General features: G+C 50.2%; 1 protein-coding gene and 1 long non-coding RNA gene across 2 annotated transcripts; one reads left to right on the top strand and one right to left on the bottom strand.

Moving 5' to 3' along the window:
• Window positions 1-31: 31 nt before the first annotated feature.
• Window positions 32-9478, bottom strand: ZYX (zyxin). Its single transcript, XM_070616675.1, has 10 exons — window positions 9159-9478; window positions 8814-9033; window positions 8152-8351; window positions 7909-8001; window positions 7272-7790; window positions 2816-2936; window positions 2496-2665; window positions 2195-2373; window positions 1169-1289; window positions 32-584 (listed from the first exon to the last, which is right to left on the bottom strand). Exons 2-10 carry the CDS (start codon window positions 9019-9021, stop codon window positions 480-482), a joined length of 1716 nt encoding a protein of 571 aa, XP_070472776.1. The 5' UTR covers window positions 9022-9033; window positions 9159-9478; the 3' UTR covers window positions 32-479.
• On the top strand, window positions 8240-26679 carry LOC139082926 (uncharacterized). The gene is made up of 3 exons (XR_011539298.1): window positions 8240-8677; window positions 13538-13689; window positions 22270-26679. It is a non-coding gene; the product is annotated as an uncharacterized lncRNA (long non-coding RNA).
• The last annotated feature ends 1105 nt before the right edge of the window (window positions 26680-27784 follow it).

The following is a 27784-nucleotide window of genomic DNA, read 5'->3' as shown; positions in this document are numbered from 1 at the left end:
GGGCTGTAGGCACAGAAGAGTTGACTAAGAATTCTGGAAAACAAGGTTTTTATTTGTAGCTGTAGCCACAACCTGGCAGCAAGGGGGCAGGTGGGAATGTCCAGGCAGGTGAGCCCGGCCCAGTCCAGCCTCCCAGAGGGTCAGGGTGTCTCCAGCCCTCAGCAAGCAGAGGACGAGGAGGCCTCTCAGGGGCCAGCCGAGGGCATCGGTGCAGCAGTGAAAGCAGCAGCGCTCAACCTGGCGCCCCCTCAGGTGGGGGAGCTGGGGGGTGGGGGTGGTCCCTGCAGGATAGGGGAGGACTCTGCAGCCTGAGGCCACGTCAGGGCCCTACATCAGGGCACTTGGGACACTGGGGTGGGGTCTGAATGGAGGGAGGGGCTGGACATCAAAAAATAACTGAGGAGGGCGGAGCAGGTGGAGGGGTGGGATGGTCTCAGTGTGGGTGGTCCGCTGATGGGGAATGGGGTTGCAGTCCTCACTCAGGTCTGGGCTCTGGCAGTGTGGCACTTCCGGCAGAGCACGTGGCCGTCGAGGGGGAAGCAGCCGTTATCGTCCGCCTCAATGGACAGCAGCTTCCCACAGTCCTGGGAGGAAGGAAGAGGAGGAGCACAGTGGCGGGAGGCCATTGTGCACCCCCCAGCCCCATCTTTAAGTTAGGAAGACAAATGCTTCCTGCTCAGCTGCTGCCCTCATCATCTGTGTCCCCCTACCACACCCGCCCCCCACTCCTACCCCTCCTTCTGCTATTACCCACTTTCACTTTTTTGTCCCTTGGCCTCTCCTGCACGAGGATGGGCAGTGGGTGAAGCTGCTTCCAAGGCATCCACCCCAGTAAGGGAAATGGGGGCTCTCCCACCTGTCTCAACTCCATTCTGACCTCTTTCTTAACCTCAGAGACCCCAACCCAGACCATAACAAAACGCAATACCCTTCCCTCCCATTGGTCGGACCCCTTTCTTGGTTTATCTGCAACTCAAAGTAACCCTCCAAAACCCCCACACTCTCTTTCCTGCAGCAATGGAGGCATCTGAGCCCGTGGGCATGGGCACTGCCACTGGCCACCCTCAAAATTGCAGCACCCATTCCCACCAGGCTGGCGCCATCCACCACATGGTTGGTGAGCAGTGTCCCACCATTCCAGCCCTGAGGGGCCGCAGGGACAGCTGACCTCACACTTGTAGCACTTCATGTGGAAGTTCTTGTCCAGGGCGACCACTCGCACAGTCTCCTCACGGCCAGGCTCGGGCATGATGGGCTCCGCGCAGACAGAGCACCGCGGGGCATACTGCCTGGAGGGCAGAGAGCAGGTGGGAGTCCAAATGGGGCAAGGCGGCTTGCGCCACCCGTGAGAGCAGAGGAAATGAGATGGCAGTTGCATGCCCACAGGGCAGACTTCTTTGCCCATCTTGCCCCACATCTCTAGGTGGAGGAAGCTCCACAGAAGGGCCTAAGACTGGCTGCCATGACTGGCCCTTATCAAGGGGATTTCCCACCCCTCCGGTCACTCCCCCCAAAGCTTCATCTGCCTGGGAAGCTCTGTCACCAGGTCCTTGCCCCTGTCACATCCACACTGCAGCTCCTGCAGAAAGAACACCCAGAGGCGCCCCTCTCCGGTCTCATCCCTGGACCCCTGACCCTGGCCTACACAGGGCTGAGGCACACAGAGGGATGTGAAGTTCTGGCAGCCCAAGCTGGAATCCCAAAAACGTACGCCTCAAACACCCTGTCGGAATGGGAGCCAGACTCTGCCGTTTTCCCACACCACCCTTTAGCTCCAATACGGGATTTTGCCGCTGGCTTGAGAAAGTAACCACCCTGTAAACATTGTTTCTAGGGGGAAACCAGAGTTCCAAACAGCTGATCTCCAAAGGAGCTTTGGGAAACCAGCCTGTGTGAAATGAAGTCACTGCCGCATACACTGCTGAACACAAGACCACACCCAAAAAGAGCCTCACCGAGCCAAGGCCCCGGGGCAGCGAGGGGGGGTAGGGGACGGGACTTGCTACCCAGGTCCAAGGCCCCTGGACAGCTAAATCCAGATGAACCGGTCTCTGCCCTCGACAGACAGGATGTGCGGCCAGAAAGCAATACCAGGGGTTTGGAGCTGCCTTGGGGTCAGGGGGCAGCCTGGCTCCTAGACAAACCATGGTTGGAACCCAGAGAGGAGCCTAGAAGGTGGGGGGTGGGTCCTCACTTGTGGTAGTCAGGGACGCAGTGGGGCCGGTTGTTCTGGTCCACAATGAAGGAGGTGCCCTCCAGAGGACAGGCGCAGACCACACAGGTGAAACACTGCGGGTGGTAGGCTTTGCCCGTGGCCCTCAGCATGCGGTCAGTGATAGGCTGCCCACAGGTGTTGCACTTCTCGAGGGTGTCCTGAGGAGGCAGCAGTAGAAGGTTGGCAGGGAGCTGGCACCCAACAGCCAGCTGCCAAGGCACGTCCACCCTTGGCCCCTGGCTGAGCCAGGGGTGCCCCCTCAGCCCCAACCCTGACTCACAGTATAGCAGCCCTCACAGTATGGTGCACCCTCCAGGCTGTAGAACTGCTGTCCTTGCAGCTGCTGCTCACACTGGTGGCAGGTAAAGCAGGTGATGTGGAACAGCTGCCCCAGAGCACGAACTGCGGGCTGTGCACGTGCCAGGGGCTGGTGACACCGGCCACAGAACTCTGAGAAGACCAGAGAAGACAGAAATAAATAGGAGGACAGGGGTAAGTTTGCAAGGGATCAGCTGGCTCGGAGAGGGAGTGGAGCCATAGGCACCGGCCAGCACAGTAATGGAGGGGGCAGATGTCCCAGCAGGTGGGTGGCGGCCTCACCATTGACGGCAACATTCTGCCTCTGAGGATGCTCCATGTCCTGCATCAGCTGCTGGGTCAGCTGCTCCAGCTCCTCCACCTCCTTCAGAGTCAGAGGTCCTGGGGCCCCAGGGGAGCGCACCTGAAACCCCAACACTTTCTTCATACTCTCTCAAGGGTCACCCCCTCCAAGAACCCTCCCAAGCCAGCTAACCCACTTTCTTCCAGTAAGGACTATCTCTCCTCCCATTTCCCAGACACTCAGGTTTGACCCTGAAAGCTCCTCAGTCTCCGCCACCCCCAACCCCCAGCACCACGCAAATACAAGGAAGGAGATGACCCTTCCACCCACTTTGCCCAAACCCCCCTGGGCAGTCACAGACAGGCCAGAATGACTGAGCGGACGGAGGCCACATACACAGCAGCTCAGGTCACTGAAGCACCGAACACACTAGGCCACGCATCAACTCCACAGAGCATGCTTGGACATGGCCCCCCACAGAAGAGGCTGGCACGCGACGGCGTGCGCACCCACGCACACACACACCTACCCGTCCCGCCTGCTGCTGAGCAGCCCCTGTCAGCGTGAGGATACAACACAGGCGGGAATCACAGGTTAAACCCCCAGAGCTGTCTGCAGGTGCCCAGCCCCCAGCTCCCCATGCAGAGGTCCTGCAGTCCCTCCCAAGACAGGGGTTCCTGGACTGCCTGACCCCACTCCCTCCCTAATAGGCCTCAGAGAAGGGCCACTCCCCAGGCCCACCCACCCCTATTTAGGGGATCCTGAGAGATGTGGAGACTGGGGGTAGGGATGGGGTTAGGGGGGTACTCCCAGGAACCCCGAGAAGTCCCAAGAGGAGGTGCCACAAGGCCTGTCTGACCTGCACCAGCATTTCCAAGAGACGCTACAATGGGAACGCTAGTTGGTCTTCTCTATTACTACGTTAAGTCGACCCAGGACTGTGGCCTCCATCACTAAAAGTTCTACATGCCAAAGCCTTCATTCCTGTCACTTGGAACTTCAAAGCCTCCAGCTACCTCTTCCTATGGCCTTCCCCTCTGCCCTGGCTCTACCACCCTCACACCTCAGTCTGCATCCAGAGCTGCATCCGCCCAGGGAAACACAGATCCATAGATGCCCCAGCTCTTAGCCATTTTCCCTGCAGACTCCTGCCACCTCCTGCCCTTAATTGACTGCATCCCGTGAAATCCCCCTCCACAATGTAAGCTTCACCCTTTCCTCTCACAATCTTCCTTTCCTGGCATCTTGGGGACAGAGGAAACGGACTCAGCCAGCCCTTGCTCTCTGGTGCCAGTTGAAATGCCTGTTCCAATCTTTGGAAGTATGAACTACTCATAGACATCAGCTCTCGTGGATAACCATGCTCCTTCAGAACACACTCAATCCAGCCAGTTTTCCCTGTCTGCCTGCCAGCCAGCATCGATGTCACAGTTTGAACACCCATGGCACTCAGACCTCTGGCTCTTCAACTCCAGTGGCTCCAAATTTCCCTCCATCTCAGGCATCTTCCACCATGGGACACCTTGAACCTGAGATTTACTGGTTCCTTTACCTCCAGGACGTTGGGCTTGACCTCCCAACCACTCCCTTCCTCCCCCTTCCCCCATTCATACCTACAGAATGAACCTACTCAGAAAGGCTTCAGTTCCTTTACTGACTCCCAACCTCCCCAGTGAGCCTGTGCATCAAGCCCTTCTGGCTTGCCTCCTCCCAGCCTAGCCCCTTGACCATCTATTTCTACAAGGCTTTCATGGCCACTCTGCTACCCTCAGCCACCAGATAAGGCCTACTCTCAACCCTGGGTCACACCACTGCCTGCTTCCTGTTTCTGCCTCCAAGCTGCAGAAAGTAGGTGGAGAGATCACTGAACACTGCAGAGGGAGTTCCCAGAACACTGCAGCACCCTCCGTGCCCTCCAGTCTCAGCGCGGCTGTCTGGTATTTGCTCATGCGGATTCCCAGTCAAATACTGCGGATTCCCAGTTGTCTTCCCCACAGCAGCTGTTCCAAACCTTTCCATCTCCTGAGCCCCCAACTGCTTCGCCCCCTTGCTCTCCCCGATGACCTCACCTCCTACACGACTTAGAAAATGGAAGCCAGCCAGCTCAAGCTCCCTCCTCGTTCCCCCTCTCCACAGAAAACACTGTGGTGACACTGTCCTTGCTCCCTGACAATGCCTCTGGGGGGTGTCACCACGCTCTCCTCCAGGATTCCAGCCCAGAAGGAGCCCGGCTCTCGGGCATCATTAACCCTCGTCCTTGGGCTTCTTCCTCCTGGTTGACACTCACACCTGAGCGCTCCTCCCCTAACTTGAAGAAATCTCTCTCTCTCACACACACTCTCACACACACACACACACACACACACACACACGAACACGAACACAGAGTCCCTCCCCTAGTCATTTCATCTCCCTGCCAACCTCCAAGAGCAGGCTACGCTGGCAACTCCATTTTCTCACCACCCACTCACTCCTCAACTCCTTTCACTATGTCCCCACTACAGGGCACAAACAGGCCACTCCACGGCATCTACGACTCCTGCATAGTCAAATCTCTGGCTTTCTCTTGGTCCTCAAACTCCCCACTGAAGAGCTCTTCAGCCATCACGTTCTCTTCTCTGAGATCCCACCCTGACTTGAGACTGTCCTCCTCCTTCCACCATTCTTCCATCCTTTCTGCGGGCTCTGCTTCCCCTTCCCACCTGGTCAACATGAGCATCACCCACGGTTCTTCCGAGGCTCTCAGCTCCTCCTGTGTTTGCATCCTCGGGCTGCCTCGTCAGGCCCTGCTGCTTTACTATCACTGCACACAACGACCACGCATACGCACATGCCCAGTCCAGGGCCCTCTCCTAAAACCCGGTCCTCCATTTCTAACTGAATTGACAGTTCCAGCTGAAATCTGGAACCTGTTGCTCAACATGTTGACAGCTGGACCCCTCTTCTTCCTGTCGAAACTATTTCCCCTTCTGAACTTCTCTATTTTGTCAGCAATATGGTCATTCTCCAACAAACCCAGGCCTTTCCAACTGCTTATCGGTTACCACGTCCTGGAGGCTCTTCCTTTGCAACAGCTCCTATCTGGGCCTTATTTTTCACTTCGACTAATGTTGTGGACGCCGAGGAGGGAACCCCCACACATCACTGGCCTCCTACCTCTAATCCACACCTCTGCTGGAAAAACTTTCCCCAAAACTTCCAAAAGCATGGCTGTCACCAGCCCTTCCGTCCCGACCACACACCTACTCAGAAACCATTAACAACTCTGCAGTACCCACAGGCTCCCTTGGTGTGCTATTTCATTTCCTCCTCCCTCGAGTCCCCACCTACCTCTCCAAGTATAGCTCGATAATTTTCCCACAGGAACTTTCTACTTTCTATTCTCCAAACACCCTGGCTATACGTATGCCCTTGAGTTTTGCTCATGCTATTCCCACCCGAATGCCCTTCTCTCTCCTCTCCGGATTCTTAGGTCCCACCCATCCTTCAAGGCACACCAGCGCCATGATGCCTGTCCTCACTTGCCAACCCCCGTGGTGACTCCCTGTTTGGAGTTCCTGTAACACAGGATTCTGCAAAACTCATTGGCACTTGGCATCTCTTCCTACACTGTGCCTGCACACACACAGACATTCACGCTACAGTTACTCTATGGCCATCAGGGTCCCTTCAACTCGGGAGATCTCGTCTCCTGAACTGGAAGGCAGGAATGACCAGGTAGGAATGATAGATAACCTTTCTATTTTGAGCATTCATGTGCTAGATACAGACTCCAGCACTTTCTATGCATTAGCTCACTTAATCTTCACAACCATCATATAGGGTCGATGGTGTTATTTTAAAGAACGGGAAACTGAGGCTCAAAGTTCACCTAGCCTGCCTGGGGTCTCATGAGTTGCGAGTGAGAATTCTACCCCAGGTCCACCGACTCCCTCAGGCCTAAGCTCTTTGAGAGATCTCTTCCCTCTCGAGCACAGAGCACAGTGCCTGGCACTCAGCAGAGGCTGGCTCCAGAGTTTACTAATGTGGCGACTCAGCACCAGCTAGGGCCTGGGGCACTGAGCACCTCAGAGGAGCAGAGATATTAACTCAAGAATCCTAGAAGGGAGAAGAACTGAGGTTGGACTGGTTATGATCTCATCTCTCCCCTTTAACACTCTGGGGCAGGGTGCAAAGGAAGGGCAACCAGAGCCACCTCCTAATTCAGAGTCTGTGCTGCTCTCCCCTCCCCGCCCCGCCCCCAGTCTGGCCCCACCCAGCCCCAGACCCTGCAGGCCCTGCTCCAGAAGAGCTTTCTCTCACCGTTGTCTCACCAGTCCACCCCTAGAGGTGGAAAACTCCTATCCCACCACCCGCACACCCACCCTACTCTCCCTGTCAACCTCCTTCTCTGGCTCCTGACTTAGGCGCCCCCCCAACCCCCTGTCTCAGCCTAGTCCTCCCCCACTCCCTCACCTGGTTTTGATTTTGAGCCGGTGGGGGCACTGGGTGCTGTTTCTCCTGCACGCGGGGCTTCTCCCTCTGTTGAGCATAGGTGAAGCTGGGGGGCTGAGGGGAGCCTGGACCAGTAGAAGAGGGAACTTCAGGGGGTCCCAATTTTTGATTGGGCTGTGACCCGGGTCCACCTGGGGCTCCAGGGCTGAACTTGGAAGCCACAGGAGTAAACTTGGGAGTCACTGGAGAAAACTTAGGGGCTGGAGATGGGGCTGGAGGCCCTCGAGGCTGGGTGTTAGCCAAAGGCACAGACTGGGGCTGGGGCTGAACATGGAGCTGGACCTGAGGCTTGGCCTGGGGCTGGGGCTGCACATGGAACTGTGTCTGGCTGGGAGACTGAGCCTGAGCCTGGGGCAGAGACTGAGAGCTAGAAGGGGACTTCCAAGGAGGCAGGGGTGCTGTGCCCCCAGTTGCAGGCTTAGTACTGGACTTGGAAATGAATGGAGTGGCGACTGCTGGGGGTGTATATCCAGATGACACCTGCAAGGGCAGGCAGAGGGGAGAGAAGTGTGGTTAGAGGAGGGTGCTGCCTTGCCTCCCTAGTTCCATCCCCAGACTTTCCTCCCAGCTCTGCCTCTCCTCCTCTGCTGTCCCTTACCCGGGCTTTGAAGGGATCATTCTTGGTCATGTCATCCAGCAGGGAGGACAGAGAGTCGATCTCCAGATCAATACTGCTCACCTTCTCCCTGGGCTAGAGGGTCAGGGGTCAGAGCACCCATTCCAGTCCTCCATTCCCACCCCACCCCATCAGGGTAGAGGTGCAGGGGAGGTCAGAAGAAAGGACCCTCCTCTCCCCCTTCGGGGGTGTCCCAGTGTAGCTGCCTCTCGGGGGCCTCCATACCTGTGGGGGGAGCGGTATGGGGGCCTCAGGCCCTCCCTCCTCCACCACCGGAGGGGGCGGCGAAGGGAAGATCTCTTCCTCCAGAGGTGCAGGGGGAAATGGTTCCTCGATCGGGGGAGGCGGCGGTGGGAAGGCACCTCCCAGGGAGCCCTCCGTGTCGTCGCCATCCCCAAGGAGGGGTGGGGGCGGTAAGGGCAAGTCTGGGGTAGGAAGGAGTGTGAGCAGTCAGCAGAGAACCCTCTACCCTTCTCCAAGTTCCCTTCCTTCTCCACTTCCAACTCCTAACCCAGAACTTTCTCGGGGGTCCCGGAGCGTTTGGGAAGGAAAGGGGGGTGCAGGACGCCCTGGGAACACGGGGTCAGGAAAGGTCGGGGCTCGGCCAAGGAGCGGTGTAGCTCCCGTTACACTTCGGAAAACGGACCCAGAGGGGAAGATTCGCGCCCCACATCCCCGCCTCCCACCCCCAGGCGGGGGACTTGGAACCGTCCCAGGAGCCCTGGCTCCCCGCCATGAGCTCCACGATGAGGTAAGAACATCTGCTCGGGACAGGGTGGCTGCGCCCAGCCCCCTCTGCTGCAGCCTTTCCAGACACCCCCAAATTCCCGAAACGACTGCCCCCAGCCCGGCGCCCGCCCGGGTCCCCCCCAAGCCCAGCCGCATACCTTCCGGGGGAGGCGGGGGAATCTCGCCCACCCGGCCCATCTGTGCGCGCTGAGCCCCGGCAGCCGAGGGAGCCTCGCTGTCCCCGGGCCGGAAAGGATTCACTTTGGGCTTTGGGGCCACGACCGGGCCGAACTTCTTCTGCGGGGCGTAAAAAGCTGGAGCCGAAACCGAGACGGAGATCGCGGGAGGCGGGCGCGGGGCAGCCATGGCCAGGCCGAGCTGTGGACGGTGGGGGGCCGGGTTACGCGGCGCGGAGCCGGCAGAAGACCCCCGTGCCGCCCGGCTCCCCTCGGCGCCTCCCGCCCCTCCCGGTGGCCGGCCGCGGGCGGCTCCCCGCGCCTCACCGCGGGCCGGAGCGTGCACGACGGATCTCGGTGGCCGCCTCGGCGCCGGGTCCGCGGACTCTGCGTCCCGGTCCCGAGCAGCCTTCAGCCAGCCGGGGAGGGACGCAGCGAAGAGGGAGGGCGGGAGGGGGCGGGGAGAGAGCGGCAGCGAGACCATACAAGGAGCGGCCCGGAGAGGGGGCGGGGAGAGGCGGGGAGGGTGGACGAGGCAGGAAACTCCCCCAGGAAGGGGCCCCGATCCTGCCCCGGGGCCGGAGGCTCCACCAAGGTCCTCCCGCCCCCGCCCCCAACCCCCTCCCTCCTGCCCCCGCTGCCGCCCCGGCCAGGCCCAGACCACCCCTCCCCAAGCACAGGCCTCTGATGTCATTTCCTGACTTGCCCCGCCGTCCCCGCTCGACTCGCGGGTGCCCGGGATCTGACTCACTGTCCCCGCTCCGGGCTAAGCCGCCGGAGGTCCGGCGGGTGCCCCAGAGGTACCGAAACAGACGAGTTGCACCTCCGCTGCGGCCCACCCCCCTTCCTCTGCAGGCCTGCTGTTACCCACCCTCGCCACCTCCATCCAGCTTCTCCTCCACCTCCCCACCCAAATCCCCTCCGGGTCAGCCCGGACTGGGCTCCAGGGTGGGCGGGGATGTTGAGCGGGGCGTTCGATTCTGCCCACGCCCCCCTAGGCCCTTCTGTGACCCGGGAGATGGGGGCGTGGGATGCGAGCAGGAACCTTAAGGGTCCTTGGGGGATCCTAACTTCAAATCCTGGGCAGCCTCTTAAGGCTTCTAGGAATTCGCATCACCCGCGCCCCCGCCTGCGGCTCGGTTAAACCTTGCGGGAGGGAGAGACCGGGCCCGCCAGGGTGGGAGTGGAGGTGGGAGGGCGGGGCGGAGGCGAGGGCAGCTGGCGCACTTGGGGCCAGGAAGGACGGGCGTGGACGCGGGCGACACGTCTTCGACAGTTCACCAGCGCCCACCCGTCATGGAACCTTTGGGCGGCGGTGCGGCTATCGGGGGATTCGGAGAGGCACTCGGTGGAGCCCCACACTGGTCTGACCGGATTCCTCAGCGTAGGACTCTGTGCCCCAGGATATGCGAAAGGGACAGACCTACGTTCTTTTCTTTCCTTTTTTTCAATTGAACATGGAAACTTACCCAATTGCCTCCTGAATTCTTCCACCCTCACTACCTACCAACTGTGGAGTCATATGGCCTTTAAGTCCAATACACCACCCTCAGGAGCTTCTTTTCTCTCCTTCTGTGCTGCCCGCCCTCACTGCCATCTAAGGCAATCCTCTCGTGCACACTCTACTCAGTATTTTCAGTCCCCAGCCCTCCAAATGGGCTACACCCCACTGTCAACGAGCATCTGGACTATGCTCTGGAGATCGTCCAGACTCACCCCTTACATTTGCCATGCATGAGGAAACAGGCTGGGAGCTTGAGAGATGGGTCCAGGGTCAAGCCCAGTTAGCCGCAGGGTCTAGGCTAGAACCCGGTGTTTTGACCTCTCTGATGTCAGAGCTCATTCCCCTACAACCTGGCGTCAGGTGAAGCAATCCTGGATACAACAGAGCAGAGTGAGGTGAGCGTGCAGAGATTCAGCTTGAGTGCCCAAACTAATTGACGAGTCTCTTCATTCTCTCCACTTCATTTTCTCTCTATGTAAGAGTAATGATATTTAATCCACCTACCTTATTGCATTATATGGAGAAATAAATGAAATTCCGTATCTGAAAGCGCTATATAATACTCAGTATTGTTTAAGTCCGAGTTCTGCCCAGAATGGAAATTGCAACGGTTAACCTAAGGCAGTTTTCCCCATATGTCCCCTTCTGGATTGCCAAGAAGATCTCTGATGGGCTTGGTGTATGCAATGCCTTCTCCTTCCTTCAACCTTATCAATACTTAATTATACCTAAGAGTACATCTTCATCTCCCCCTCAGACCCCACTGATCTGTCTTTCCTCTGGCTTCTTACTGTGTTTGTCACCAGCATTTCTCACAACCACCAGCATGTGTGGCCATGTCTGATGTAAAGCATGCAGCACAGACCTTCTTTGACACGTATGAGCTGATCCTGGGCCTGTCCCTATGCGTATCTGCTAGAAATGTGATACTGGATTTCCTGAGCATTTTGGAAATTGTGTCTTGGGCTTAACAGACCAAAAGTGTCATCACCCACTTGGAAAAAATATACCCACTTGGGGAAAAAAGCTAGGAAGATGATTTCCAGATAGTGTCACCAAAGTAAAAGCCATTTATCCTCTAAATGTCTCCTTAAGGAATGTGCATGTGCAAAATATAGTGTGTTTAATTGTTAGGCAGCTGAACCTATTTATAAATCAAGAATAGAAGAGTGCGTAGGCAGGCTTAGTGTTTCTGACAACTAAGAGCATTCGGGATGCAGAATATTAAAGCTGTGAGTTTTAAGCCAGCCATTCTAAATACAAGCAGAAACACAGAGTGTCCCAGAAGGACAGACCCACTAGGCCAAGATGTCTCAAGTGGAATTGCTGGGGCAATGCTATGAAGATGCACACAATGAACAGGAGCAGCCCTAATGATTCTTAGGTCTTTTTCTTAACTAAGCAATTCTGATTGCTCCCCTCAGGTAGCATGTGTGCAGTGTAGCAGGTAAGTAGATGTTCCCATCTAATCATTTCCAACAGCTTGGGGACAGGCAAGGGAGAGGAAGCAAGAAAATGGGCAGGGACCTTTGGAACCTAAAACATCTCTACACACCTCCAAGGATTTATATCCAGCAGGTACCAGAAAGTTTTCTTGAAGGGCACACAACATAAAGTAAAAACTTAGAAGCAGTCAAGAAAAAAAAAAGGGAGGAACAAGAGCTGTGGCAAAAAAGGGAATCTGAAATGAATTCGGGTGCTATCACGAAGGTCTTTCCCGATGCTGGCTGCAGATGGACAGAGGGTAGTTATGCAAGGGGCACTCGAGCAACAGCAGGAACACAACCACCATAACAACAACAACGATAACAGCACACATTTACGTAAAGCTTAGGATATAGCACTAGGAACAATACTAAGCATTTTAAACATCTTTTTTTTGTTCGTGCCATAGAGTGAATTCCAGCTCTTAGCAGTCCTGTGTACAGCAGAGCTAAACGGGCCTGGTCTTTTTGTACTATCCTCTCACCTTCCAGCGCTATATCAGACAATGCTCTGCTGCTATCCATAAGATTTTCATGGCTAATTTTTTTGGAAGTGGGTGGCCAGGTCCTTCTTCCTAGTCTGTCTTACTCTGGAAGCTTCACTGAAACCTGACAACTGATGGTGGGGTGATGTTGTTCCCTGACCCGGAAAGGAACCTGGGCCATGGTGTGACAGCACTGAATCTTAACCACTAGACCACCAGGATAGCTTTTAAACATATTACCCCCATTTAATCCTCACAATAAACTCATGAGGAATGTACATTATTATCCCATTTTTCAGTTAAGAAAACACCAAGGCCGGTTAGATGTTGGATTTTTCACTTCCTAATCTGCAAAAACTTTTTGCAATGTGAATATTATTTGAAGACACCTCTGCCCCCCATTTACATCCTTGCAGTCCATCATTTCTTCCCTTCAGGTGCTTCAGCCTGGTGAATCAACAACCTCTTCGGGTCAGCCTCCAACTCCATCCCCCACTTTAAGACCTTGAGCCACCATTTTCTTTTTCCATCACATGGGGCCATCAAATTCTATCTGGCCATTTGCGTATGTAGATATACAGACACATGTTTTGTATATGTAACTTTTATAGATATTTTTATATTATATATATTTTATATTTAAATATATTAAATATATATGCTATATATTAAATATAATTATATTATATATAATACATATACATTATATATATATATATGCTTTTGTATAGTAGAACACTTCCAGAAGGTTTCTCAAAGAATTGTTAGCAGTGGTTGGTGTACAGTATAGAATTAGGGGAAAGCAGAAGACTTTTATAACTGTTGTTTTTTTCTCCATGAACATGTGTTACTTTATAATTTTTTAAAAAGGAACAGAAAGTAGAGAAATGATGGAAGCATCATCTCTTTTTCCGTATATCAGAGTGTTTTCTTGCACCGAGTACTGCGTGCACACGGTCTGTAGCTTTCCCACTTCCTCCCAAATTTACCCCTCTCCTAGTCCCACTTGCATTTGCTTGTCACTGCAAAAGAATCTCTCGGTGGTGGGACTGCAGACACAATGGAGGAGGTGGGTGGGAATGGGGGTGGGGGCCGGTATAGCGCTTAGAAAGACCCAGGGAATTTTGTGGCAAAACCAAGGAAGAGCAGGTTCCTGCCCTGCTCTGATGCCACCCCCAAAGGAAGGGATGGACTGACAACCACAAATGCCCTCTTTTTCTTCCTTTCTTCTAGGATCAGCCCAGTAGGCTGACATCAGAACATCACGCTTTGGGGCCGGCCCGGTGGCGCAGCGGTTAAGTTCGACGTTCCGCTTCTCGGCGGCCCGGGGTTCGCTGGTTTGGATCCTGGGTGCGGACATGGCACTGCTTGGCAGCCATGCTGTGGTAGGCGTCCCACGTATAAACTAGAGGAAGATGGACACGGATGTTAGCTCAGAGCCAGGCTTCCTCAGCAAAAAGAGGAGGACTGGCAGTAGTTAGCTGAGGGCTAATCTTCCTCCAAAAAAAAACAAAAAAAAAAGAACATCACGCTTTGTGCACTTTTCTCTTCCATTCCCCAACCTCAGTTCAACCAATATTTACCAATATCTTCTATATTCCAGGTACTCTGGATATAAACATAAATAAACCCAATTCTTGTCTTCAAGAAACTCTCCAGCTAGAGAAAAAAACAATTAAGTAGATATTTTAGTATAATAAGGTAAAGTCTTAATATTAGAAAAATGTCTTCACCCACCCAATAGTGCTTGCCTGGTGTGGCTACCCTAATTACAGTAGCTGGGTGGCCTTCTCGCCATTTAAACCTCATGATTATTATCCCACCAGGTCCAAAGCAGCAGTGAGCAGAGCCTGCATTGGGCATCTAGGGAGCAGAGAGGAGCAGAAGGCAGGGGTCCGTACATCCCAAGGTTTGAACCAGATGGGCACCCAAAGGCACTGCAGGTGTCAGCAAGGTAGAAATGTGTGCTGGTTGTGGGGGCAGAGCAAGGCAGATGGTCAGATGGCAAAGAGTCAGCAGCCGAGGGAGCTGGGAAGGGCAGACAGGAAAAGAGACCCAGGGCACCAACAGCAGCACAGGCAGGTTGCTGGCACCAAGGCAGCCGCTAGTGGAGCATCTGCTGCCTTCCTTCTCCCTGAACCCAGAGGAAGCCATATCTGAGAGCACTTAGCCTAGAAGTTGAGTGTTTGTCGCTGCAAATAGCCAACTAAGTCACTATAGTGAGTAAACATTTTGGGCAGTGGGGGGTTAAATATAGACAGATAACCTAGCTTGCTTGAAGTGAGAGGTACTTAGGTTTCTCTAGTGACTCCTGCCACCTCCACTCCCTTTAATAAGGTGCATCTAATATGATGAAGCCCACCAGGCTAACCTGACTCAGGAAGAGGGTGATCCTGAGCAAACCCTCAGAGCTTGCTCATGCTTCCTCAGGCTGCCCTTCCTGCCACCTGTGTTGTTGTTCTTTACCTGCCATCCAGAGATACCATGAATGTGGCAAATGGACGCTCAGTCTCAGAAAGAGGGAAGGGGATCCACCCAGAACAGGAGACGTTTTCCCACATAGACTTCTCAACGTGCTCGAGCAAGCTGGGAGATAGGCCTTTGCACCCAAGTGTGAGATGCTACCAGAGGCCACTTATGCCACAGAGTAATCTGCCCAGTTCCAGCAAGTTATCAGTGTATGCTCAGCAGTAGCCTAGCATAGGAGGCCCAGCTCAGTGCCTGCCACCAAGCCACGGCCTTATATACATTTACTGACTGAAATTGAGTTCCAGAACCATGGAAATCTCAGATCAAGGGAGGCCCTATGTTTCGTAAAGCTTAAGGACTTTTGAATCATCTTGAATCATTCATTTGTTTATTTAACAATTATTTATTGAGCACTGACTATGGGCAGGACACTTTGTTAGGTGCTGGGGATATTATATTCAGCAAAAACAGACATGATCCCACCCCTCCTGGAGGGCCTATACCTTTGAGGAGTCTACTAGGGGAGATAAATATTAATCAAGTAATCACAAACAAATGTAAAACTGCAACTGGTACAAGGAGCTCCAGAGAAAGCTATAGGATGCATGTGATAGAGCATGTAATTGGATGGGACCTGGTTGGGGAGCTCAAGAAAAGGATGGATGCCCATGCTGAGATCTGAAAGATAAGGAGGAGTTGACTAGGCAAAGTGGGAGGGGAAAGCATTCCATGCAGAGGGAGCAGCAGGCGCAAAGCCCTGCAATGGCTGTGACACAGCCATGTGAGCACCGAGGGAAGGCAGGCTTGGCCTGGGTATCTGAGAGTGAGGTGCCGGCGTGGGCTGTGCAGACATGCAGACTGTGGTAAAGAGTTTCCACTTTGTCCTGAGAGCAGTGGGGAGCCACTGCAGAATTTTAGGTTGAAAAGAATGGCATGAAAAGACTCGGGAATTTTGAAAATGTCACCATCAGGGCAATGCTGAGCATAACAGGAGGGTCCAGTACGGACACGGACAGACCAGTTAGGAGGCTATTGTAGGGTTCTAGGTCCAAAGAGGGGTTTGTGGTGATGGACACAAGTGGATAGATTAGAGAGCTATTTAGGACATGAAATCATCCACAGAACCTAATGATGGACTGAATTTGAGGTGGGGGTGTTGGGCGGCGGGGGAGAAAGAGACAGCGTCGACCCAGCCCAGCTTCTGGCTGGTACCTCCCAGGAGTGCTGTGCCCTCTGCAGAGAGGTGCAGGTCTGGGAGTAAGACTGTGTGTTTCATTCTGGACATGCAGAGAAGGAGACGGTGTATGGTAAGCGGTGGGATATCCAGGTCCAGAGCAGAGCAGAGAGAACCATGCTGAAGACACACATTTATGAGGCATCTGCTTCCAAGTAGTAATTTTAAGCTGTTATTGGCTAAAAAAAATCCCCTAGTGAGTATTGCATGAGAAGTTGAGAGGGCCTAGGATGGGCTTTGATGATTACAGCATTGGATGGACAGGTGAAAGAGGGAGGCGTGACTCTCCCCACCAGGAGTGAAGAAAGGACACCTCCTCCCCTGAATCCACCTGCACTCACCACCTCGCCTCCATCTGCTTTGCCTGGAGACCACCAGAACTAATTGCATTAAGTCCCTTAACCCCAATATGTCAGTCACCATAAGAAGCCCCAGATTCCCAGCTCACCCCACATCTCGCTCTCCTGCCCAACTCTTAAAACCAGTCGGGGTGGGCGGGTGGGGCGGGCCCCATGGCCGAGTGGTTAAGTTCGCACGCTCCGCTTCAGTGGCCCAGGGTTTCGCCGGTTCGGATCCTGGGTGAGGACATGGCACCGCTCATCAAGCCATATTGAGGCTGCATCCCACATGCCACAGCTAGAAGGACCCACAACTAAAAATACACAACTATGTACCCCGGGGCTTTGGGGAGAAAAAGGAAAAGTAAAATCTTTAAAAAAAAAAAAAGACAAAACAAAAAAAACAGTCAGGGGTGCCCTCTGGAGTTCATACACCTACTGCCCGTCCTTGTACAGACATCTACTGCCCTGGGTCACTCATCCTCATTTCTCGAACATTGTTATGTCCTAGCCCCATGGCACTCTCCCCAAAATGACTTTGCTATTAATATTAATGTGATTTCAATACCACATTGATGATCCTTCCCCCTGCCTCTCTGTTCCTTGAACTTCTCTCCTCCCATGACTTTATTCTACCCCAACCACTATCTCCCTGGTAACACCCTAAACCAACACTGACCAGTAGAGATATGATGTGAGCCACATATGTAACTTAAAAAGAAACTAAAAAAGAAACAGGTGACAGTAATTTTAATAATATACTTTAACCTACTGTATCCAAAATATTACCATCTCAACATGTAATCAATATTTTTTAAATTATTAGTGAAATATATTCTTTTTTGGTTTTGGTACTAAGTTTTGGGAATTGGTTTGTATTTTATCCTTATAGCACATCTCTGTTCAGACTAGTCTCATTTCTGGTGCTCAGTGGTCACAGATTGCTAGCGGCTACTGCACTGGACCATCCAGCTCTAGAGAGACCTCGTGCCACTCCTTCGCAGTCTCAATTTTAAGTGACCCTCTCTCCAACCAGCTCCTTCTATCTTTCCAGCTAACTCCTTTCTTTTACTTTAACTCTCACAATCCTTGGACCCACTGGGACCTACAATTCGTGTTGGCTTTTCTCTCTGCCTTCCCCCCCATCATGCCCTCCTTACCCAGTTTAAATGCCTTGGGCAATCATGAGAGTCGCTCCCTTGTAGGTGCTCTCAGCTCCCTTCTGCCTCTCTCTCACTCTGTGCTACTCATTGGGCAAAACCCACACCTGGGTTCAGTCCAATTCTACCAACCCCACACCTGTACCCAGGCAGCTCAGGGGGCTGGAGGAAAACAGTCCTTCTGTTTGTTTCTGTCCTTCTGATCTGTTGCGTTTTATAATTCATGACAAGGAGCTTCAAGTGCCAGCCAGCAATTCTACTTCCTGGTAAGCATGCCAATGCCTCCTGCCTCTTCACTCTCCCACTCTTTTGGAAGACTTCTAGACCTTTTCCTCTCTCTTCAACTTCTCCTTCCTCATCCTCACATGCAGCCAATGACCTTGCTTCCTCTTGCACTGAGAAAATTGAAGAAACTGAAAACACCTTGCCTGGGCTCCCCCTACACCCACCCTCCCACCTGAGTCTGCATTCCTGCCCGCTCCCTTCCTTCCTCTTACTATAATGAACTACCCATGGTCCTATTTAAAACCATCTCCACCACTCTTGCACTAGATTCTGTTCTCACCTACTCCAGGATGTTACTCCAGCATTTAATGCACTCTCTTGAATTTCAGTTTTTCCCTCTCTACTAGATCATTCTCATCAGTATACAGATATGCTAGTGTTTGCCTCAACTTAAAAAGGATAATTAGAGCCAGCCCTGATGGCCTAGTGGTTAAAGTTCAGTGTGCTCCACTTTGGCAGCCTGAGCCCAGTTCCCACGTGCCGAACCACCGCAGTCGTCTGTCAGTAGCCATGCTGTGGCAGCAGCTCACACAGAAGAACCAGAAGGACTTACAAGCAGAATATACAACTATGTACTGGGGCTTTCAGGAGGGGACAAACAAAGGAGAGAGAGAAAGGAAGATTGGCAACAGATGTTAGCTTAGGGTGAATCTTTCCCAGCAAAAAAAAAAATAATTAACCCCGTTTTCCCCTTCAGCTACCATTCCATTTCTCTGCTCAATTCTGCAGCAAAGCTCCCTAAGTTTTCTTTACTTGCTATCTCTAATTTCTCTTCTCCTGTTTTCTCTTAACTTGCTCCAATCATCTTTTACCCTCACTGCTTCACCAAAATAACTCCCCTCAAGATGAGCAATGACCTCCATATTGCTAAGTTCAATGGACAACTTTCAGTTCCCACTTTTCTTGACATATCAGCTATATTTGATTCAGTTGTTTACTCTCTTCTTTGTGAAACATTTGTTACTTCACTCTCCACACACCACATTTTCCTACTTTCCCTCCAACCTCACTGGGTCATACATCTCAGTCTCTTTGTTTGGCTTCAGCTTATCTGCTCAGCCTCTAAATGTTCAGGTGCTCCAGGATTGAGTCCTTTGACCTCTTCGCCTCTGTCTATACTCTCTTCCTGATGACCATACCCAGTTTCAAGCCTTTATATGCCATCTATATGTTAATGATCCCTAAATTTATATCTCTATCTTGGACCTTTCCTCTGACCTAACAACATATATATCCAACCTCTTACTCATAATTCCCACTTGATTATCTAATAGACATTTCAAATTGAATATCTCCAAAATTTAATTCCACTCTTTCACCCCAAAACATGTTTTACCCATAATCATCTTCATATCAACTAGTAGAAACTCCATTATTTGGCTCAGGCAAAAAATTTTGGAGTCGTCTGACATTTCTCTTTCTTTGGCACTCCAAATCCATCAAATCCTGGTGATTGTTGTCAAAACATTTCCAGAATCTCTGCCACTACCTTCTTGGTCAGAACCTCCATCATCTCTCCTGACTTACTGCAATATCCTTCCACTCTACAATCTACTCTCAATATAGCAGCCAATGTTATCCTTTCATCTTATTTCAGATCATGTTATTCTGAACAAAATTCTCCTTTCCCATTTCACTGCTAATGAAAACCAAAGTTCTGACAGCAGAGTATACGGCTCTGCCCCAATGAGTCCCACACACTCCCTGGGTTCATCTGCTATGGCTCATTCTGCTCCATCCACACTGGCCTCCTGGCTGTCCCTCCAATGTGCAAGGCACATTCCTATCTCAGAACTTGCATTTGCTGTTTCTCTGCCTGAGGGGCTCTTCCCTAGACTTCTGCATGGATCACTCTATTGTGTCTTTCATATCTTTCCTCAAACACTGCCTTCTTAGTGAGGCCATCCCTGACCATCCTATTTAAAACTACATATACCAACACCCTTTATTTATTATCTTCTTTTCCTTCATTTTTCTTCATAGCATTTATCACTTTAAATATATTACATAATTTGGTCCTGGGTTTTGACACCAAAAAAATTATATCACTTACTTAAATTAATTATTGCTGTCTCCTCCCTACTACTTCTCACTAGACTGTAAAACTCATGAAGGCGTGAGTTTCAGCCCCTAGCACCTAGAACACACTGACATAGAGTAGGTACTCAGTAAATACTGGTAACATGGAATGAATGAATGAAATGAACTAGCAAAGAAGGTAGAGAAGGAGCAGCCAGAAAGGCAGGAGGAAAACCAGGAAAGAGTGTTCAGGGGCAAGGGAGTGGTCAACAGTGTGGAATGCTCCTGATGTGTCAGGCTAAGATTAGAAACCAACAAAACCTACTGACGTGAAGGATATGGGAGATCCCTGTGTGAGCTGTTTCAGTAAAGTGAAGATGCCAGATTGGAGTGGGATGAGGACTAAATGGAGGTGAGGAAATGAAGATGAATGTTGGCAGCTCTTTCAAGAACTTTGGCTGTGAAGGAAACTAGAGAGATACAGGGAGAGAAAGATCAAGTGGCAAATTCCAGCTCCCACCTTAGAATGCAGAAATTGCTTCCACTCCCTCCCTCAACACAATTTTCCACCATCAGTAATAGAACTCAACTATCCTACCATTAGCCACCTCATCACATGTACATGTACAAAGAAGTTTGAAAGGAAATGTGTAAAATGTTAATAGTGTAAGAAATAGGGTGACGACTGATTTTCTTCTTTTTGCTTGTCTGCATTTTTAAATTTTTCTAAAATGGGTACATATTACTTGAGAGAAACACATACCCACGACCTGGAGTTCAAAGTTTCCAGTCTCTTTTGGACTTTCCCGTCTGGGTGGGTCCACTGCCCATTGTCAGGACAATCATAACTGACTCAGTGAATGAACAGCCCTCAAGTGGATGCCCACCCTCACCACCACTCAGGAGAGTAAAATCTTTTCCCCTCTCAGCTTATCACCATGAAAAAACCTTAGCCAAACAATGACCTGAACATACACTCAAGGATCACACACCCATTCTTAAACACAAAGAACAAGAGAACACTTAGCTCTGGAACACCCAAGTTAAGACAATATGTTCTTTTCTTTTCTGTTTAATTTTATTGCAGTAAGAACCCTTAAGATGGAATCTACCCTCTTAGAACAATGTTTTCACCTCATTTTATCCAAAAGGAGTTGATCCATCTACATGAATGAAAGGAGCATGAGGACTGAGCATGTTTCAGGAGTGTTTAGTGTTGCAATAAAAATCAGAAAAGTAATCTAACCTAGATTTAGGGAGGCCTCATAGGATAGGGAAGAGATTGCTAGAAAAGACTTAGAGGATCTGAATTTTGGTCACAGTTCAGCCACTTACTAGTTGTACGACTGTAAAAATCGGAGAGACCAATCTTCCCTTGTCTTTGAAAGTACAGCAACAGACTTGATTTCTAAGGTCTCATCCAGTTGTAACCTCAAGGATCTGTACTTAATGCCCTGCATATCCACTGCTCCTTCACTGTCAGGAAAATGCCTCCGCTGTCCTCTCTGGACCTGGGCAGCTTGCTTAGAGAAGGAGGTGGCAGACTGGAAGGGGCTGAGACCTGGTGCTACACCGACCCATTATGTATTAAACATACCATTTAGAATCAGGACCAGGGGACCCACCCCATGGCCAAGTGGTTGGGTTTGCACACTGCACTTCGGTGGCCCAGGGTTTTGCTGATTTGGATCCTGGGTGTGGACCTAGCACCACTCATCAAGCCATGCTGAGGTGGCGTCCCACATAGCAGAACTAGAAGGACCGACAACTAGAATATACAACTGTGTACTGGGGGGCTTTGGGGAGAATAATAATAATAATAATAATAAAAAGATTGACAACAGATGTTAGCTCAGGGCCAATCTTAAAAAAAAGAATTAGGATCAGTTGCAGGAAAGAACAAAAGGTTCCAGGCAAAAGGTTCAAAGTCAGACTTTGCAGCAAAAACAGATCCTCATTCAAGAAAGCACTTGCAGGAGGAATCCAAGCTGAGGTTGCAGGATATCCCAAAAGCTAGGGAAGGCATGGGGTTGGGGAACCCAGAATGAGGGTATATTCAGGAATCCGAGAGGTGGGCTGTCAGCTGTCAGCTGGTGACAGAGAAGTCTGGAAGTAAGGAAGCATCAGCCACCAGGGTGTGATTCAGAGGCAGGACTAGGGGATGATGCCTTGTAAGCATACGCACAGTATCTTTCCTGGACGAGCTGGGCAAAAGGGTGGGGGCTCAGGGATGCCAACAGGGGAGACAGGAAGGCTCCAGAGGCATGATGTGACACCAGCTGCTCCTCTCCCCTGAGTTCATAAATATTAGCCAGGCAGCTGTCCATGCTCAGGGACAAGCCTTCCAATTCCAGGTTCTCACTGGCCCTCCTGGAGGGAGGAGTATGACGTTGGCAGGTAGGGTCATTGAGGCTGGGAGAAGTAACTGCCCGGTGATTAATTCTTTCCTTTCCCTGTCAGTGGCTCTGAGATTTGTGAATGCCGAGGACTTGCTTGGCCTCTGAAGATTCCATCTGGTCCAGTTCCCTGGGATTGATGAACTCTATCTTTTATTGCTCACCTGGCTTCTGACTCATGGCTGCCCAGACTCCGGGCCTGCCTCCTTGGTCCCGGCATCCTGCCAGGTCTGCAGCTGCCTGTGACCTGGACATGATGATGGTACCCCAAGGCCCTGACTATGATTTGGGGCCTGACTGGGAAGCTGCAGTAAAGCACTGACATTGTTCCAGGCCCTCTGGACCAAACACTCCCCTTCTCTGAGAGGGATGTAGGATCCCATTAACCCAAAACCCCTGGCCTGGTCTTTCTCATCAGAATGTTTGGATGGAACCCCCAAATCTGAAGTGATTCTCTTCTAGGCTTTGCCGCAGGGCTGCTTCTCAAAGAAAGGACAGGATAAATGCATACCCCTGATAATCTAAAGAATAAACTCTATTCGGGTCACCAGGGAAACATTTGTGTGAGCACTCTCCTCTGCTGAATGGAGCCACAGGATCCTGCTAATGTGGATTCAGTGATGCTGACCTGCATGCAGGTGGGTCTCTGGGGATTGCACCATGATGGGAGGGAGGGGCAGAGTGGGAGGGGATTGCCACCACGCTGCCAAGCTTCCTTATCTCACTACACATTGGAATGAGCTCACCTTAGATCCCTACTATTTTGCAAAGGTTTCAAACTTCATCTAAAAGTCAAATGAGCAATGACCCATGCTAGTCTAAAAGGTTTTACCTTTCTCAGGGTCCAACAGATCAGATATTGGTCATATGAGGCCTTTTTGTCCCCACCACCAACACTGAAACCAGAGAACTTCTGCTATGGGAAGTGTCATCATGTATAACCAGCTTCCTGGAGATGTCTTTCCTTCCTCAAGAAACTTGCCCTGCCCGGAAACACCCTGCAGAGCACAAAGGCCAGGATCCTCACTATTGATTACTCTGGAATCCACCTGGAGGCAGGGTGGGGTGGGGAAGAGAACTCCACAGACCACCAGCACAGATTCCATGGCCACTTCCTACTTTGTGGAAATAAAATTTACACACTATCAACATCCCCACCCATCCATGACTTAGCTCTGAGTGTCCCCTATGTGTCAGCAACCTAACCCCCAAACCCCGTTCCTTGTCTTCCTTTTCACTGAGTATTAAGGAAATTATTCCTGTTTAAAGGAGTACAGACCTCCATCACCACTCATTCTTAGACTCTTCTGATTTCCACCCAGCCGGCCATGCCATTCCAGGTATGCCATTGCCAAACAATCTGCTCCAGCCCTTTACCAAGTTCTCCAGTATCAGCACACCCACTTCTGGGGTCTCCTGTGAGCTACTAAGAGCTGCCCCAAAGCTGATGAAACTTGGGGGAGGCCTGAGTCACCTCCTTGTCTCCATGAGACACAGAGACTCTGATACAATACATAGACTTTGACAGTAGGAACTGAGATGCTCCTGTCATCAGTGCTTTGTGACAGCACCAAAGACCTATAGCAGGGCTGCTAGTCACCCTGAGGAAAGATCGTTGCTTTTCCACTTCAAAATTTTCAAATAAAATTTCCTGAACCAAGTAACTCTAATTATTTAAAAAGCAAATGAACAAACACATACATAAAACATTTCCTACAGCATCCAGGATGAATTTCCACCTGACGGGCTGAGTTTAAGCTCCAGCTCCTTCTCTTTCCAGCTGAGTAATCGGGGAAATGAAAGTGAATTGGCCTCTACTCCTGGTTTTCTCAGCTGCAATGCAAAGATAACAACCTCCTTAGTGGGTTGTTGTAAGAAGAGACTGCAAACTCTGTCAATTTTAAAGTGATATTTGTGTATTATTTATTATTATTTTATTCTCTATCTCCCCCACTCCCAGGCTCTTAGTAGATGATCTCACCTCCTACTCCTCAGAGAAAATAGATGCCATCAGACAGGAATCCCTCGTCTTCCCGACACCAAACATGCAATATGCTGGCATCTGCCCCATCTTTCCTTCTGCTAGAATAGAGGAGCTGGGGCCTCCATTTCAGCTCCATTAATCCCTCTCCCTGAGCTTTGCTCCCATCCCTTGGGGCTGCCATAGGAATTTACACTCAGTGTCCATTGATCTTCCTCTCTCCTATACTTTGAATCTCTCCCTCTCAGTTGGATCTTTTCATAGGCCCTTAACTGTGATCTAATGTCTCCCATTAAAACAAAAGAAATACTTTAGTAAGCCCTTGTGCTTTAGGGCTGCATCTCCATTTGTTGGGGGCAGGCGTGAAGCTTTGGTGCGGCTTTTTCAGTTCTGCAGATAAAAGGGAAATATCTTTGTTCTTGGGGACTCAGGCTTCCAAATGGAATGTTAACTGTCTTGCTTGGTCATTCAAGTTGCTACTATTAACAGGATTATTAAGCTCCTGAATAATTAGAGAACTCTCACTGACCACCAAATATGTATTTAGAGTCTAGGGGTTCTTAAACTTTTTTGTGCCCTGGACCCTTGTCAATCTGGAAAATCCATGGTTTCCCTGTCAGAATTACACTAAATGCATAAAATAAAATACATAGGATTGCAAAGGGAACTAATTATATAAAAGCACCATTATTATGAAATTGTGATATAGTAATATATCTGCTTCTTTATAAAAGCATTAAATAAGAAAATGTAGAGTCAAGTTCACTACTACTATTATTTCAAAGTGGTGATGAACATAACGGATGCTGTAAGAAATCTACATCATCTGTTGTATAATAGAAACATCTACGATTTTTATGGGTGATAAAGACACAGCACAACTCCTCTAATACTACTGTGGTTTGCTGCCTACGTGCGTAACTGAAGTACGTGGGGAATTTCAGTTACAAGTTAGTGAAGTTAAAGATGTAAGCTTTCCCATCCAAGGTTATGGACTTTGGATTCCTTCCATGGATCTTGGGACAAGAGTCCCTGTTTTAGACAGTACTGTCTCTGAACTTGGCTTGTTCCTTCCGTCCATGAGTTATCCACAGGAGAGTAGGAACATGAAGCAGCAACCACAGAGAGGATGGAAGCATAATTTCACCTTGGGGTTGTGTCCCAAAGGGGGCCAGTTAGGAAGTGTGAGCACCATCCTGGGGCATTCTGCCAAAGTCCTATATTTTTAGACTTTGGAAATGGACTGGTTAATATTATGATTTCACTGAGGGCCAAAGTGTAACCAATGAGTGGGGTTGGACATTTCTAAAACATAGGCTTTCCTCAAGGAATCCCATAAATTACTTGGGGTGGTAAGCATGACAAAAGGCAGGAGAAGAATGTGTATGTGTGATTTTTAAACAAAAAAATGATAATCTGTAATTCTTATATTATAGCCTGCTTTTTTATAATGTCACAATATATCATGAATAATTTCCTGTCAACAAATACAGTTATAAAATATTACTGATGGCTGCATAGTATTGTATTATAAGCATATACCATAATTTATTTAATTAATCCCCAGGTTTGAACATGTGCATTGTGTACAATCTTTCATGATTATGTAAATAGTGCTCTGATGAATGCTGTAGACCAAATCTTTGTCCACATTCTATTTTTATTTCCTTAGAATATTTCTATAAATGGAATAGCTGTGTCACAATTTAGTAACAACAACAACAGCAATGCATATTTTAAAGATCTTTTGATCAGTGCTGTCAGATTGTCCTCCAGAAAGGTTGCTCCCGTTCATACCAGAACTGGAGTCTTTGACCTTGTCTCAGAAGATGGCAAAGAGACTGAGAGAATGCCTCTAACTAGTAAGAAGTAAGAGGATCCTGTATAAGAGCCAGGAAGGAAGCAGGCCAGCATTGTGCTATGATATTCTACTTTTCTCAAGTGCAGGAAATACCTTGAAAAGAGAATGTGGGATGGGACTGAGTCTTCAAGACCTGGAACCCCTTGTCTTGACTTAAATCATTTGGATAAATCCAGCCTTATACAGCTGTGTCAAGGGGACCGAGGGAGAGGTTTATAGCCACATTTGGACCAGAGTAACAGTGGGAGCTGTGGAATCAGAGAGCACCCGGAGGGAAGAGCTGTTGCAGGTGGGAAGATGTGGGCAGAGCTGGCCACTTGGCCCATTTTCTCCTGACCTGGAGATTCCTGTCAATGATTTCTCTTCTCAAACGCTAGGAGTTTAGGTGGCACTGCTATAGTAATGGAGGTTGTTTCTTCTTCTCTTTTTCTTTTTTACCATCTTTCCATTTTCTTTCCTTTGCAGCCAGACAATATACTCCAGGAGGGCAGAAACCATTTGATACTTCTTTTGTATAACTAACAATTGTAGATATGGGAAAAAAATACTTTGTAATTCTCTGCACTGTCAAAAGAAGGTATCAGATCCTGCCACCAATTTATGGGGCAATTAAATTCTAAGCAGACCTACAACTGACTGTTCTCTCTTCTCTCTCATGGTTTTATAGACGTAGATTTGGTTTATTTCTTCATGCACAGAAACCAAAAATCAGTTCTCTCTCCATAATCCAATCTCCCAGATCTGCAATTAGATTATTAGCATCTTCTCCCATTTCTCGCCTCTGGGATTCCATAGAATGTAGCATTTATCACCATAAAGTGTGGCTCCCCATTCGTAAGCTAAAGGTTAAAAAATTGCATCCATAAGATTTGGTCTGTCTCCCTGTTACATGCCCACATCAGGGCCCCCTGGACCACTGCCCTGCTCCCTGTCCAACCTCAAGAGGAACATAAAAGCAGGTGGGGAGCAAACAGACCCTGGATTAGCATTTGCTAATCTGTTCAGTGGCGTTAAGGGGTCTGCTTGCTGACACTCTGGGTTTCCTGGGTGCTGCGTGAACAAAAGTCTCCTTGAGTTTTCTCATGGGACTTTTCTGGATTCTACTTCTTGCCTGCTGTAACTATAATGCCCACTTGACCCTTGCAACTTTGATCTCTCTCTCTCACTCTTTTACCCAGGAGGCCCTTGGTACCTACCAGACACGGTCCCATTAGCCAGAGGGCAATCCTCCCCTCTCTTGACTGCTTTGTGACATCCATGCTTTCATTTGTCAGAGAAGACCAAGGCTCAGAAAAGTCAAATTGGATTTAAAACTGTGTCTTCTAGACAGCCCCCAGTTCCTGACATTTTTATTTCACTCTAGGTGGGATTAAATTCCCTTCATTCTGCTCCGCTATCCCCAATCAGGCTTGGAGTTAGATTATCTGCACCATCCCCACACCCACCCCCGAATTTCCAGGGAGCGCCGAGCACAGGGAAGTCTAATATACGATCCACTTGCAAAGACTTCGCGATCTGTTTGGTGGACAAGACAGCGCGCAGGAAGCGCAGAGCAGCCGAAGCTGCACCCAATCACGCTCCCGCTGTGTCCCAGATGCAGCCCCGGGAAGAAAACAAGTGTTTGCGGGATTTGGCAGCCAAAGCCCTTCATCCTGGCGTTATTCTCACCCCTACCCCACTTTCTCTTTGGGCGTCCCCAACCCTGACCCTCAAAATCAATCACCCAGAACCGAACGG

This window comes from Equus przewalskii, chromosome 4 (assembly GCF_037783145.1).
Source record: "Equus przewalskii isolate Varuska chromosome 4, EquPr2, whole genome shotgun sequence".
Lineage (NCBI taxonomy): Eukaryota > Metazoa > Chordata > Mammalia > Perissodactyla > Equidae > Equus > Equus przewalskii.
This window is presented reverse-complemented; position numbering and strand designations above follow the sequence as displayed.

Bases quoted from the DNA above. Each gene is read 5' to 3' on its own strand.
- ZYX (XM_070616675.1), bottom strand. From the start codon at position 9,021: ATGGCTGCCCCGCGCCCGCCTCCCGCGATCTCCGTCTCGGTTTCGGCT. The intron at 8,002-8,151 runs GTATGGAGGCCC...CTGACCCTCTAG, and splicing joins CCATACCGCTCCCCCCACAG to CCCAGGGAGAAGGTGAGCAG. The intron at 1,290-2,194 runs GTGAGGACCCAC...TCTGCCCTCCAG, and splicing joins TGCGTCCCTGACTACCACAA to GCAGTATGCCCCGCGGTGCT.